The 14,528-nt window shown below is 41.3% G+C and overlaps 1 protein-coding gene across 9 annotated transcripts in view; it reads right to left on the bottom strand.

The window, feature by feature from the left end:
* QKI (QKI, KH domain containing RNA binding) overlaps positions 1-2,983 on the bottom strand; it is a 163,511-nt gene extending 160,528 nt beyond the window's left edge. For all 9 annotated transcript variants that reach the window (XR_001941960.1, XM_018570312.1, XM_018570310.1 and 6 more), the window contains exon 1: positions 2,793-2,983. Coding sequence is in view for 8 of the 9 variants with exons in the window: in XM_018570312.1 (XP_018425814.1) it covers positions 2,793-2,934 (142 nt within the window). In the remaining variant the exon portion in view is untranslated. The remainder of the gene's footprint in view (positions 1-2,792) is intronic.
* Between the last annotated feature and the right edge of the window lie 11,545 nt (positions 2,984-14,528).

Consider the following 14,528-nt stretch of genomic DNA (forward strand, 5'->3'; position numbering starts at 1 on the left):
TTTATAAATGAAAGGTTCACTGCAATGTTTATGAAACAAATATTTACATATTTGCACTTGGCAGTCTAACAGCTGCAAAAACTAGAACAACCCCTACCCCCCAACATGTTAAAAAAAAATTTGTTTTGACCCACCCTTTGTAAGTGACTAGATAGAGGAGATAGCGGTGGTCCAGCTAACAAATTAATAAGCACACTTCCAATTAAATGAAAAGAAAAAGCATTGAGGTTTGCCTAGAGATACAGTTATCTGTACATTAAATGATCTATGCAATGGAGGTGAATACTAGCCATGGGTACAAAGACCAGGTCTGCAACATAATAACTCATGCTTTACCACACTGGGCCATAAAAGCATATATCTAAATCTGCATAATCTACCACTGCCAGACTTTCATATTAATTGAAGGGCAAAATAGTGACACAGTAGCCTCAGGCATGCAACCATGATTGATATATATATATATATATATCAGAATATTCTATTTTACTTCATCTCATTCTTTTACAGAACTGTGTATGTTCCAAAACCCTAAAGCAAAATAAAACTTAAAACTAGTAAAGTATAGATGTGGAACCCAGCATGTCACCACTAGTGCCTTCTTATCTACTATTCCTAAGCGTGTCCGGTCTTGTTACAGTACATATCCGTTAACCATGCAATAAACCTACTGTTCAGCTCAAAGCTAAAAAGGAGAGTGGTAAAGACCAAACATGAAGTATTTATTATACTAAAGATTGGCAGTGGGTTCGTCTATCCTAAATTACTAAGCGTACAAGTAATACATAATAGGCCACAGTCAATGCATAATCCTAAGAAGGGCACAATATAAATTGGTATTACAGCTGTCAATACCATCTTGTAAGTGTCGCAAGAAAATACCGAGCACAGCATCTTTATCCACTTACAATCCTCATTCGAGTAATATAAAAAGGGATTAAAAAATTGTTTCTTGCTGCTGTTGCTAACCTCAGATCATTGGAGTCTAGAACATGACAAGGAAAAACAATAAAATGCCTGTTCTCTTCAGCAAGCCAGATCAATACCTCCAGCAATACATGATTTGTCTGCTTCTTGCAGTGAATTTACAAAGATGAATTTTTTTTTCCTCTTTTTTTTTTAGTCTCCCCTAACAGCTGTCATCTGAAGCATTCAGCATATTTATTCATTGGATTTTACAACCGCTACATAAAAATGGCACAAAAACACACACACTTCAAAAGACAACGCACTTGGCCAGAGCAAAGAAAATGATAAGGAAATTGCTGACATGTATGTAGCGGTGGGAACCAATTTCCAGATCTCCCTGTTAAGTAAATTCCAGTCATTCAACATGGCCTTGTCACAGTTCATATGCCTTGGTGGCAATAAAGTGCAGCAAATGGCTATGAACTCGAAAAAAACAGGACCACAAATCATCCTGCTGCTCCAAAACAGCAAAAGATGGATAGGACAAGACAGCAATTCAGCGATAAAAGGCTTAGCCAAAAGGCGAAAACCTCTGGCAATAATACGGCTTAGCACTTGGAAATGAATGTCCCTAGTTAAAAGGCTAAGGAAAAGGTATATTTGTGTCCAACAACAGGGAGAGACAAATGAATATGGAACTCAGGAGCCAGTCTGTCCAATCCAGGCGGATATTTATTTATATTTTGGAGGAGCCAGCTCCAATGGCAACTATGGAAAACCTCTAAAGCTAGGCACCAACTGTAATTTTTAAGGAGCATTAGCTACCTGCCTCCTGGGATGTATTCAGCCCTGACCTACATGGACATACTATTGGTACTACAAGGCAATCGGTGGCAGGCAGTCACCAAAGGGGCCCCGTGTAAGGCTCACTTTCACACCCAACAATCGGCTAAAACTAAACCCCAGTGTACGGATCCCCAACTAGGATGTTGAATGTCTGGCCAAAAATGAACAGTTGTGTGTGGATCCATGGCTAGATATTCAATAACTGGCCAAGAACCAACAATTGTGTATGGATCCACAGCTAGAAATTCAAGCCAACCATGAAGGAACACTTGTGTATGGATCCACAGCTAGATATTTAAACCGGCCAAAAATGATCACTTGTGAATAGAACCATAGCTAGATATTCAAACTAGTCAATAATGACCATTTGCGTACAGGTCCACAGCTTGCTATTCAAACCATCCAAGAACACATGTATGAATCCATAGCTGGATATTAAAACCAGCCAAGAATCATCACTTGTGTATGGCGTTAACTATTCAAACCAGCCCAGAATGACCACTTGGGAAATGTGTGTATGGATCCATAGCCAGCTATTCAAGCCAACTAAGAATAAACACTTGTGTATGGATCCTTAGCTAGCTATTTAAACTGGCCAAGAATGATCAGCTCTACGTGACATCAATAGGGTCTAAGCACCCACCTGAGCCACATTTAATACAAATGGGCCTCCAGGTCCCACAGGGGCCCTAGTGCAGTGGCACAAAGGGTACATCCGCCCCCTGAAAGCAATGCAGCTTGCCTCTAGCTATGAAAAGAGGCACACAGTTGTGTTCCCTTGATACCAGCAGTGCTCCTTCCCCCCCTCCCTATTGCATCACAAGTTCGGTAACTACCAGATAAAGCCACATTCCAGCAGGTCACATGGCCAGCAGATCTGCAGGGCAGCAAAACAGGGTGGGGGAGAGGACTCTCCAATAGAAACCAAACTCGGCTCAATCCCAAAACTTCACCAAGGGGAAAAGTTGAATGCCCTGCAGCCTATTAATGTGTGTGTATGAGAGAGAGAGAGAGAAAGAGAGGACGCCATCATGTACCTTCATCCAGAAGTCTCTCCAGGTGGTTAAATATCCCGCAGAAGTTGGGCAGACTGCTCATCAGCTTCTTATCGTTCATTAGCTGCATTAGATAGTCTGGGGTCGGCTTCGGCTTCTCCTTTGTTTCCATTTCCCCCACCATTATCCAATCTCGGAAGAGAAAAATTTTTACGAAAAAAATAGACGTATAAAATCAACCAGAGTCCAGGCTGGGTCTTTGGCGATCCACAACACTGAAGTAGAAAAGGAAACAGAGAAAATACAGATGAAACTTGGAAATGGACGAGCTTCACTTTTCCTTCTTCCGCCCCCTGGGTGTCCGAATACACATGAAATAGGAGGGGGGCCGGGGAGGAGGGATAGGAAGGGGGGGGTCAGGGCTCTCCTCTCTACTTCTTACTAGTCACCCCCGGATCTCCTCCTGGAGCAGCGAGCGGAGGAAGTGTATAGACGGAGGATCACACGGGCAGACAATGTGGAGAGGAGAGCATTGGAGGGGGCAGAAGAGACGTACTGTACTGATCTCTCTTCCCTCGGCGTGTCACCGATCTCCTCTTTCACCAGCTCTGATTAGGGGGCTGTTCGCTGGCCGTCTCCTTCCCGTCCCCCCTTTGGCTGGCTGGCTGGCTGGCTAGCAGTCGGCGCTCTAGCACACAGTTTCCACGCTGTCCCTCTCCCTCTGTATACACGCGATGAGTAGCAGTCCCTGGTAGCAGATCTCCGGCCGTCGCTCGTCTGCTTACTTCTCCTTCTAAAGGAGTTCGGTTCAGTTCACGCAGCACAGAGAGGAAGAGGTGGAGGGGCGGGGACACATAGGATAGGAGGAAAGCATAGGGCGGGAGCTGGGGCGGGGCCAGCCACAGAGGAAAGGGGTTGTCCTTGGTGACCGTTGTTAGGGGAGTGGAGAACATTTTTTAGAGGGGAGTGGAGAGGGCTAGACGGTGCAGTGCGCCGATGTTGTACACCGAGCAGAACAAATCACGTACTTTGTATGCGGGGAGTGACGGGTCTTCTCGGCTCCATATGATTAGGGCGAACACCAGGATGGAGGAGGGGGATAGAGGGTGTCAGCTCTTCCCCACAGCGAGCGCTGTACAGTATGGGGGGAGTCCCTCACAACTGAGGGTTCTATGAGGGATCATTGTTCAAGCGCCGGTTCCACACACATCCCCATTAAGATCCCTCTATAGGCAGCTGCGTATAAAGGAGCAGTCAGATGGAAAGTTTTCATTTCTAGAAGCATCAGGGGACACAGAGCTGAGGAAATTGCTGATTAAAGCGGACCTTCACTCAAATACAACACTTGCCATTCATTCTAATCCTCCCTCTTACATAGTTGCTGCAATTTTTTCTTGGGAGGAGGGACGGAGCAAGTAGCTTTTCTACTATTCTGCCCTAGGTTATGTCCTTACAGGGCCATCTTTAATATTAATTGGATCCTGGACAAACATATTCTTGGGCCGCCCCCACCTGCTATTCTCATGCTACGCCCCCTACCTCAAGCGACATCCTCCTGCAGAGCAGCTAGGGGGAGACGTGACTATCACACTGTCATGCTACGTGGTGTACGGCAAGGGCGGAGCAACACTATGCGATGCCAATCATGTGTGTATCTTTTGTGGGGCCAGCGGCTTTGGGCCCCACAACAGTGACTGGGCCCGTGGCAACTGCCCCTTTTGCCCACGTTAAAGACAGCCCTGGGTGAGGATGACGTTAATCTAATTTACCTGGCAAACGTCACACATCCCAGGAGGCTTCAGGATGCTCTCCCCGCAATCCACCAGTCCATGTATGTGCAAAGACACCTCAACAGCCATTTGATTTTGCAGCCCGCTGTCACTCTGATCACTTGTTTGGCTCCCAAATAAAAAATGGTGGTCCAACGAGCCTGCGTATGTGCATTGGTGCCTCATCTTTGATTTGGGAGCTGGCTGTCACTTTCTGATCACTCAGTTGGCTCCCAAATGGAAGATAGCAGTCCATCAGCCCACTTATGTGTGTCACTTTCTTTTCGCTCTGCCACCTCCTAAATCTAAAATGGAAGTCCACCAGACCACTCATACCCAGTGGTGCTTTAGCAGCCATCTTTGATTTGGGAGCTGACTTACTTTCTGATCACTCAGTTGGCTCTCAAATTAAAGATGGCAGTCCACTATCCCCCACATGCACAGTGGCACCTCAGCAGTCATCTTTGATTGTCACTGATCCTGATCACTCAGTCACCTCCCAAATCCAGAATAGTAGCATGAGATAATAAAAAGCTGAGAAGACTTCAGCTTGTAGGAAGACTGCACCGGGCTCCATGGGCTGGTAACTGTGTTTTTTTAAAGTCAGCAGCTGCAGTACTGCTGACTTTTAGTTTGCACCAAGCAAAGCCTGAACTGGACAGAACTGGAGGCTGAATATGATGGTATTAAAGGGGCAGTGCAGGCCCAGGATAAATGATGCCTACCTTCTATGCACTCCCATCCCTACAGTCAGCAGTTTCATAATCTGCATCCCCACTCCATATCCAACACCCTAAGGCTTCATTCGCAATGGTGCATTGCAGCAACGTGTGCAAAGACACGCCCTGTAACACCTGCTGCAGTGCCGTTCATTATTAATGGCACCCCAATGCACCTTACTGCACCATGATCTTTTTACGTGTGTGAAATGATACCAAAACGCTAAATAGTGTTGCTTGAACATGTCCAATCGCAGCAGTCTCCATCACTAGTGATGTTTATTAATAATGGAAAATATTTTTATTATTAAGGGAAAATAAATTCCAAACCCACATGCCCTGTGTGAAAAAGTGTTTTCATAATGAATTCAGTGAACCACCCGCAAACTGAACTCAGGTAGATGCGCTCATCCTTAGTCAGCAACCTGCAACCCCCTGCTCAGCATCTGTGACCTTTGCAGTCTCTGCATATCTTACCTGCAATCTGCACTTTCAACTTTTGCCCCCCTTTCTATGTTTAATACTAGCGATGAGTTTCAGGTTCAAGTTGAGAGTGGGTCTATAGTGAACCCAACCTTTTCCCAGTTCACTGAGAGAGCCAACTTTGCTGCCACCACAACTAACTACTAATAATGCATTTCCTGGCCTCTGAGCTTAGGTCAGGTGGTCATAGCAGGCTGCTGGTTTTAAAGGGCATATGTCCTAATTTTTGCTGGCTAAAATTAATTTTTTTACAGTGTTTCCCTGTGTCCACATGCCCATAAAATAATTAAAAAGTTAGCCATAGACTGGTTAGGCTTATTATCCATGATTAAAACCATCCTGCTGCTGGTCGGTTTTACACTGCTGTAACCTTTGTATTATCTTTCTATAGCAATTTATAAACTGTTTACAAAATAGTAAGATATTTAGTAGCAGTCTTTACACACTGCATAAATAGATATATATTTTTTTCTTTTTCTAGAACAAAAAAGGTGAATCAAGCAAAAACATTGGATTGTTTAAATAAAGTTTGCTGCTGGATGCTCATTAAACTCTTCCTAGATAGAAGTGATATGCTACACACATTATACATCATATTTCCACATTTTATTTTAGACCTCATTGGTTAAATCACATCCACATTTATCTTGGGAGAGCCCAAAAAAGTGCTGCATTTCTATTTCTCAGATTCCACATAATTTGTAACACAGCATAGGTTGTATATTTTACAATTTCTTGTAGAACACATTGTCTAAATTATCATCTGAGGAATTCAAAAGAAATTGTAAAAGTTAGATTTCTCAGAAGTAAGATGCCACATACAGCATACTCAATAATTATAAATATAATATTAATATTTAGGCCTCAATGGCTATACCACATTCCCATTCTCAAGTTTTTATTTTTTAATAATACAATTTTAGGATTATGGTGCACTGTATGAGTGTAACTTTAGTAAATTATGGAAAGCCACGATTGCTAAAACACTTATCTTATGCAGCTTTTGAGGACAAGTAACAAAATAAAGTGTTTATTTTTCACTGTTAAAATGAAGGAATATTTTACATAATGCATAGCTAGTACTGCAATCTCTTTTAGATCATAGTTTAAAAATGCATGCAGTTTTGTAGCCCGAAAAATCCACATTTAAGTGTATATATTTCACATGAAATAAGAAGAAATTATTCAATAACTCCATAGGTTGTATTTTAAGCACCTTTGATAGGCTGCATTGTGAACAGGAGGGACAAGAGTTAGCTTGTAATAAAAAATAAACTTAAGTGTATATTTCTTTTCCCCCAAAAAGACAGCAAAGCTTTGTACTGAAATTTTGAACAGAAGACATCAGGGAACTTGTAATAAAAACATTGACATTAGAGTGCATATTTTGACCCAAAACAAGTCACCAACACATTTTACAGATGCCATATACTGTATGTAAGCACTTTTATCACACTACAGTTTATTTAAATAGAGTAATGGACACATTGTAACTGCTGCCTGCATTCTATAAATGTGGGTAATGACCCAAATTTCATAATAAGATCCAATTTTTTAGCTATTGTTCGATATTTCTTTTTCATCTTTTAAGCCTCGAAGAAGTGGGTTGTGCCTGCCTCCAAAAAGCATTGGCTGTTGGATCAGCATAATCATTGAACTTTTTTTGGACTCTAAATTCTGATTTGGTCTGGCGCCCTCCTTTTCTGTCCAATCTTTGAGCTGTTTCATACCGTAGCTCGCGGTATACTGAGGCTAGGGTGACAGGAGGACGCTAGTTTGTGTCCTCCCGTTAACCTAAGGAGAACTATGGGGAAAAGCCTTAACCCCATAGTTCTCCTTTAAGTAGTTGATTGCAGGGACTGCTGATACTTCTACAGTTTTAGAAAGTTACAGGCAACAGGTAAGTAACATGACACTGATCAAATAAAGGTCAGGCAGCAAGTAAGTCACCTGCTAGTAAGTCAGATGACATTGACACATTTAAAGTCAAGGCAGGTAGTTTGTTGCACTCTGCTGCAGTAATATGCATCTGTAAAGTAAACCTTTACATTCTGTGTGACAATTAATTCAGCATACATTGAGACCAGTTTTAGACACTTATGAGACATTCTGAGTCCCTTCAAGGCTTCTGACCTCATTTTAAACTGCACCAAGCGGCTTCAAGCTGCTTTTGCATTCCCAATGGTTGTAGAGGGAGTACAAAGCAGTTCTGATGCATTGTACGCAAGCCCTAAATAAAAGATGATGGCACCTTCATAATGCACCTGTTTATCTGTATTACAAACTCCTTTTTTCCATACAAAATGGCATCTAAGCAGACTAAACAGTACTGATATTGATATGCAAACTTGCAACAGCTATGCAATCCTGTCCATCTCTAACTACTCCTCCTGTCCAAGGACTGACTGTCACAGCGAGAGGACTGACTGGGGCAGAATGTTTGCTCACTGGTGAGTTGTTAATAAGTTTAATCATTCATATTTAGCATTGGTTTCTGTAGACATTAACAAAAGAAAGCATTGCTTTAAAGATTACATCTTCTATATCTTCTGTAGTCGTGAGCTAGTGTACGTTTTCAGGCGTATAGGAATAAATAGTATTGCACAGAAACACGTGAGCTTTCTGTGTCTGTTTAAGGAGGTTGGGCTTCCTCCTGACAAACCTGCACCCAATTTGAAATCTTCTGCCCCCATGTGCTCCAAGATGGAGACTCTCATAGTTTAGAGTTAGGGCCGCACTATAAGAGGTGCCTTGTCGCGGCTGTGCGGCTTTCACATTTTCTGCAGAAGACGTGTATCCAAACCTCTGTTATTAACCTTAGTGGTGAGACAAGTTTTTTTACATGCTGGTTTGTGAGTGTGCCATGATACCTTTCTACTGTTTTACTGTTTAACCTCCCTGGCGGTATGATTTTTAATTTTTTTCATCTCATTTTTCGGTCTATTTTTTTTTTCGAATTTTTTTCATCTTTGTCGTTTTTTCTTTTTTGTTTAATATCCCGCCGGTCCCGCCCCTTTGCGACGCGTGCACTCTCAAGCGACGGAACCCAATAGATGGAAGCCGGCATCAGCCGCAGAACACAGCGCGGCTCGAGGGACAAGGTAAGTAAATGCTATGCGGCTTTCCCGAGTGTAGCTCAGGGTAACCGCCAGGGAGGTTAATGCTTCTGCACCGAGAATGCATTAAAGACACATATTAAAGTGCTACCACATGTGCACACTTACATTTGAAAAGGTGCCCACAATGCTTAACTGGTTGTGGATGGGGTCTTTGACAAGTATCTTGAAGGGTCCGCACAGAGGTATCTGAGGCCATGTGCACTAGATTTACTGTGGGGAGCTCACCCAGAAAGAAGATTTTGGGAGTGCTCATTGACACTACATAGTTTGATGTGCCTTTACGAGTGTCATAAAACTGTCCAAAAATGTTTTTTTGTTATGGCTTAATTTGGCATAGAGGTGAGAGAGTGAATTGTCAACGGAGGAAGTGACATTTGAGGGGAATTAAAAAAAAAAATTTTTAGTCTGGCCTGGTAGGAATTTTAAGGGGGAGAAAAAAACGTGGGGTCCTCCCTAACATTCCTAACAGACCCTTGATCCAAGCACTGGCCCGGCAGGGCAGGAAAGGGGGGGGCGACCAAGAGCCCCCCCTCCCTGCGCCTTACCAGGCCACGTTCCATCGGCATTGGGTGGGTGTCCCCATGCCGATGGGGACAAGGGCCTCTTCCCCACAACCCTAACCCGGTGGTTGTGGGGGTCTGCGGGCAAGGGGGCTTATTTGCATCGGGGTACCCCTTTAATTAAGGGGGCACCCAGATGCCGCCCCCCGCCTTGTGAATGAGTACTTGTACCCCTACCCATTCACTAAAGGGTTAAATCAAATAGTTAGTAAAAAGTCCAGACTTTTGATAAAATCCTTTAATTGAAGAAAAAAAAAGAGTACAATTTTGACTATTCCTTTAATTGAAGAAAAAATGGCTCCATCAATGTAATCCAGCGTCAATCACGATGCACGACACCGACCCACCGCAATGAAAAAAGTCCCGCTGCACGACGACCGTCTGAACCCGACGAAAACTCGCCGCAAAATGACATTCCTGCTCGAATGTAAACAGATGGGCGGAGCGACCCCTGACGTCACGGCTCATTTGACTTTCTCAGCTGTCAAATGCTACATAGCATTCGGGAACTCCCGAATGCTATTCATGAGTTTCCGAATGCCATTGAGCCGCGGTGTCATATGAAAAGCATTATGACACCTCGCCTCACAGACCCGAATAACATTCGGAAACTCAAGAATAGCATTCGTAGTTCGCTCCGCCCATCTGTTTATTTTTGGGCTGAATGTCATTTTGCGGTGAGTTTTCGTCGGGTTCGGACGCTCCCTCCTAACATTCCTACCAGACCTAAAGGGTCTGGTATGAATTGGGGGGGAACCTCATGCTTTTTCTTTTTTTTTCATCTTCTGCAGACTGTAAAACAAAAAAACAAAAACAAAAAAAATTCTGTCATTTTGCTGCAACTAAATTTCATCCAATAAACAAAATTTTGTCCAGACTACCGCTAACGAATTTTGGGAAATCGGAAATTTGGATTCGTTTGCATTAGTTTTAGCTGGAATTCGGATACATCCGAATCTCCAAATTTCCGAAATTTCGTCCGAATTTCGATTCAGAACGAAACTAATCGCACATGTCTAAAGAATATAAACAACTAAAAACACATTCACGTTGTTGATGTCAATGAAATAATAGCCATATTTTTCCAAAACAAATAGGAGAATTCGATATTACCACACATATAAAACCACAGTGGAAATATATGCTTTCAGACATGCAAGAAATAAGCTAAGAAATAAAAAAAAGTGCAACAAAACTACAGAAAATGCAGCACAAACAAAAAAAATGAATATAAGATTAAAACTGTAGTGCAAATAATTAATATAAAACAGTTCAATATATGCAAATGCACCCAGTTTAAAAAAAAAAAAAAAAACATTGTGATCGGGATGGTATATACAGTACATCTGTGCTGCTGACTGTTTAGTGTTTAGCTATAATAGCACAGAGGTTTTCCAGGGGATTATTAGTTCAGCATACTTTTGTTTACTGCTAGTAAACAAAGTCAAAATTAATGGGATGATGGACAACTGAGTTTTCACTGTTATTGGGCAAAAAAAGAAATTGTCATAATGAAGTGCATTGCCCATTATGAAAACTGCTACATATTTTTATTAATTAATTAAAGATAGAGTAAGTCATGATTTGGTATATGCAGAAATATGGACATTCCATTTTTATTGAAACTAATGTTTCAATAAAATGTTTGTTTTTTGGAAATGTTTGTTTTTGGAAAAATTGGAATTCCTCATTATTTAGCATTTTAGGTGAAGTGTCAGAATTCAGAGGTCACATGAAATCTAAGGGCTAGTTCACACCAAATGCAGAGTAGAGCAGTTACAGAAGGCATCAACATATCCAATGTATTCCAATGGTATTTTGGGCTCTAGTTCACACCGCAGCGTTCAATTCCAGAGCATTTTAAAAAAACGGCAAGCCCTATTTTTCCTGCTCTGGAACGCATCAAAATGCATTTAAACGCATATAAAAAGCATTCAAATGTTGACACACCAGCAACTTTCAGACAGTTGGCCTTTAATCCTCTACAATGGCAGTTCCCAAATCCCTATCCTTACCAGTTTGTTCAGTTTCAGCCCCTACTGGTGCACTGTAATTGGATTTCTTCATGCTGGTGATCCCATGATCCAAAGTGATTGTTTGTTAGATGCTATTCATGAATACAGTGGTTAAATATTGTTAGGAAAAAATAATGTGTTTTACTGCATTAATAATATTGCTACTTACAAACAAAATCCTACATAAATTAAAACATTCTATTTCACCACAAATGTTAGTCTTCAATAGAAATATATTTCTTTCAATGTGTCATTCAAACTCATACTTACATACATACTCCAATGCATTTTTATTGACTACCAGCAATAAAAAGCTACTGTTATATACATTTGTTGTTGAGAAGAAGTAACTTCTGAGTTATTCATTATCTTTCCTGAAGGTTTCTGAAAGGAAAATCTGCCTACTACTGGTAAAAACATACCACTAATTAACCATAATCCAAGACACTCAATCTCCTTTTCAGGGACTTTTGATTTTTAGCTATTTAGAAAAGAAATGCACAAGCTACTGGGCTAGCACAATAATGTTTCCCAATAGCTTCTATACGCTTGATGATGTAAAATCAGATCACATGCCCAAGTGCAGGAGACATAAGCAAAAATGTCTCTGCACCCATTGCTGACCCATGACTTTAAGTGGTTCTGCAGTGAAGGATCAAGTAAATATGTTTTGAATCTTAAATATGTTAAAATATGTTCTCTTTAAGAAAAAAAAGAAAAGGACAGATGTGGTAACAATCACATCACTATCTTAAAGTGACACTAAACTCAGGAGTTAAACCTTAGCATTCAAGTACCTTAACTATATGTAGCTTATTTGTGTATTACTCAGCTGTAGATCCTCGAATTATCTCTACATTTGTCCTAACAAGGGGAACAAAACTAGCCACCCTCCAGAAGGAAGGACAGTGTCAGCACCAATTCAGAGATGATTTGAGGATCTACAGCTGAATGATACATAAATAATCTAGTGTTTAGTGTCACTTTAATTGTTATATTACAGAAAATACTAACAACATGAATGCAGCAAGATAATTGAAAGACCAGTTTCACTGACTAAGTCAAATGGTCATCTGTATATTTCCCAAAGAAACTCTTCCTTTTTTACTGAGACAATAACGTTTTACTTTATGTCTCTGAAAAAAAATACACAGCAAGCTGATTTGTCGTTAAGTAGGACTGCACAATTGATCATGTCGATCCTCTATTTTTACATTAGTGAAGAAAAAATACCAACTTCAGTCAGTCACATCCACAGGCAGGAGCATGCTACTAGTGAAACATTCAGGGATAGTACTTACTGTAGTTTATATGCTACGCATCAGATAAAAAGCTGTAAACACTTTGGCCTTGGGCCAAAAAGATTTTTAAAAAGTATTGATTCTATTAGTTTTCACAGGGTTAAATTTGTAAACGGGCACTAACAATCTACCATGCCAAGAAGAGCAAAAAGGGGAACTAGGGTTGTTCTACAGTGAGTCACAATATCTTTTTTTATGTGATATAATGTCTTCCACGTGTGACAACTATGTCTTCTGCTTTGTGCTTGTCTTAAAAAAGAAAACATCAGTTTTTCAGTTTTGCATGGTTTTCCACTGAGGCTTAAACTATTTGCACTGGGCTTTATTCCTGAACACATATTTCAAAATACTGGTCAGTGTGCAGCTCTTGCTATCTGTTTTAGGCCCCCTTCACATGGGCTGATGAGGAGGGGATCCGTGCAGGGATCCCCTCCTGATCAGAGCAGTACGGAGCAGATGTCATCGCTGTGACATCTGTGTCTGTACAGCTTTTTCAATGGAGGAAAGAACTTAAATTGCCGGACCCCCTGTCAGTCTATGGGGAATCAGATTTAAACGGACATGCCCTTTTACATCAAATTACCCCCGATTCATCACAATCAGGCCGGTGAAACGGATTTCTGATCCCTTTGTTTTTCCGGACCTGGCCGGAGTTGGGGGTAATTGGGTGTTAAAGCACACCTGTCCATTTACACACAGCTTCCCATAGAATAACTTTGGGTATCCGATCAGGTCCGCTTGAAAACCTGACAGGCGGACCCAATTAGACCGCCCGCATGAAAGGGGCCTTATTGTTGTATTGTTGACAGGTATGCCACATGGGTCTGCTTCATGTACAAGTATAGAAGCATTAGATTACATACAATATGTTAATTCATTGTTATGATGATGCATTTATATGTCAACTAATCTTTTTACTACTTTAAAATTAAAAATAAGCAGGCTCTTCTTTGCCTATACTCCAAGACTGTAGGTCACTAGTCCTATGAGGCAGATAGTGCTGGATTATATAGCAAAATATATACTTTTTGTGATATCTTTATCTAGAAGCCTACCTACATTTCTGTTTAGTTAAACAAAAAGGTGTGACTTATGTGATGAAAGTTTTGGCATGATTAGAAGCATCAGGAAAAAATAGAAACATGTAAAATATGAGGATAGGCATACAGGGAGTGTCAAGCAACCTTTGCTTGTGAATTACTAACAGCTACCTGCACATATTTCTAAATTTAATGGATTTAATATGCCCTTAATTTGCTGCTGTGGGTGAAGATAAGCTTGCACTGGCCGACTGGAAAAACAGGGATCCTCTAGTGGGCACTCTGCTGCAATTGTTAAAAAGTTCTAGTGTTCCAGGGGTGTTATTACTGCATCCACTGACAGAAATGCTGGGTGCTATGATTGTGGCCACTGACACCAATGCTGGGAGTTATTATTGCATCCACTGACAATGCTGGTGCTTACTTTACTCCCACTTCTACTTCGGTTTACACCCTATTTTACCTAAACATAGCAAAGCTAAACAAGGCCACTTTATTGAGGCCCACTTGTTTGGCCATATCCACAAAATCTCTGCGGGGCATGCGTTACGCAAGCCACCTTTTTCCACTCAATCTATTGAAGTTATCCCTCCTAAACATTTTCAAATGTTAACAATAGGGATGAGATTTGGTTATTGTTGAACCCAACCTGTTTGGAGTTCGATAAACAGGCAAACTAAATGCATAGATTTGGCCACTTCGTCCTCCCGAACCTCTGGCAGCTGAAGTAATTAATTTTGTTTCCAGCAGCCCACCCACCCACCCACTTGTT

Source organism: Nanorana parkeri, unplaced genomic scaffold, assembly GCF_000935625.1.
Source record: "Nanorana parkeri isolate BGI_ZX_2015 unplaced genomic scaffold, ASM93562v1 scaffold1504, whole genome shotgun sequence".
Classification (NCBI taxonomy): Eukaryota; Metazoa; Chordata; class Amphibia; order Anura; family Dicroglossidae; genus Nanorana; species Nanorana parkeri.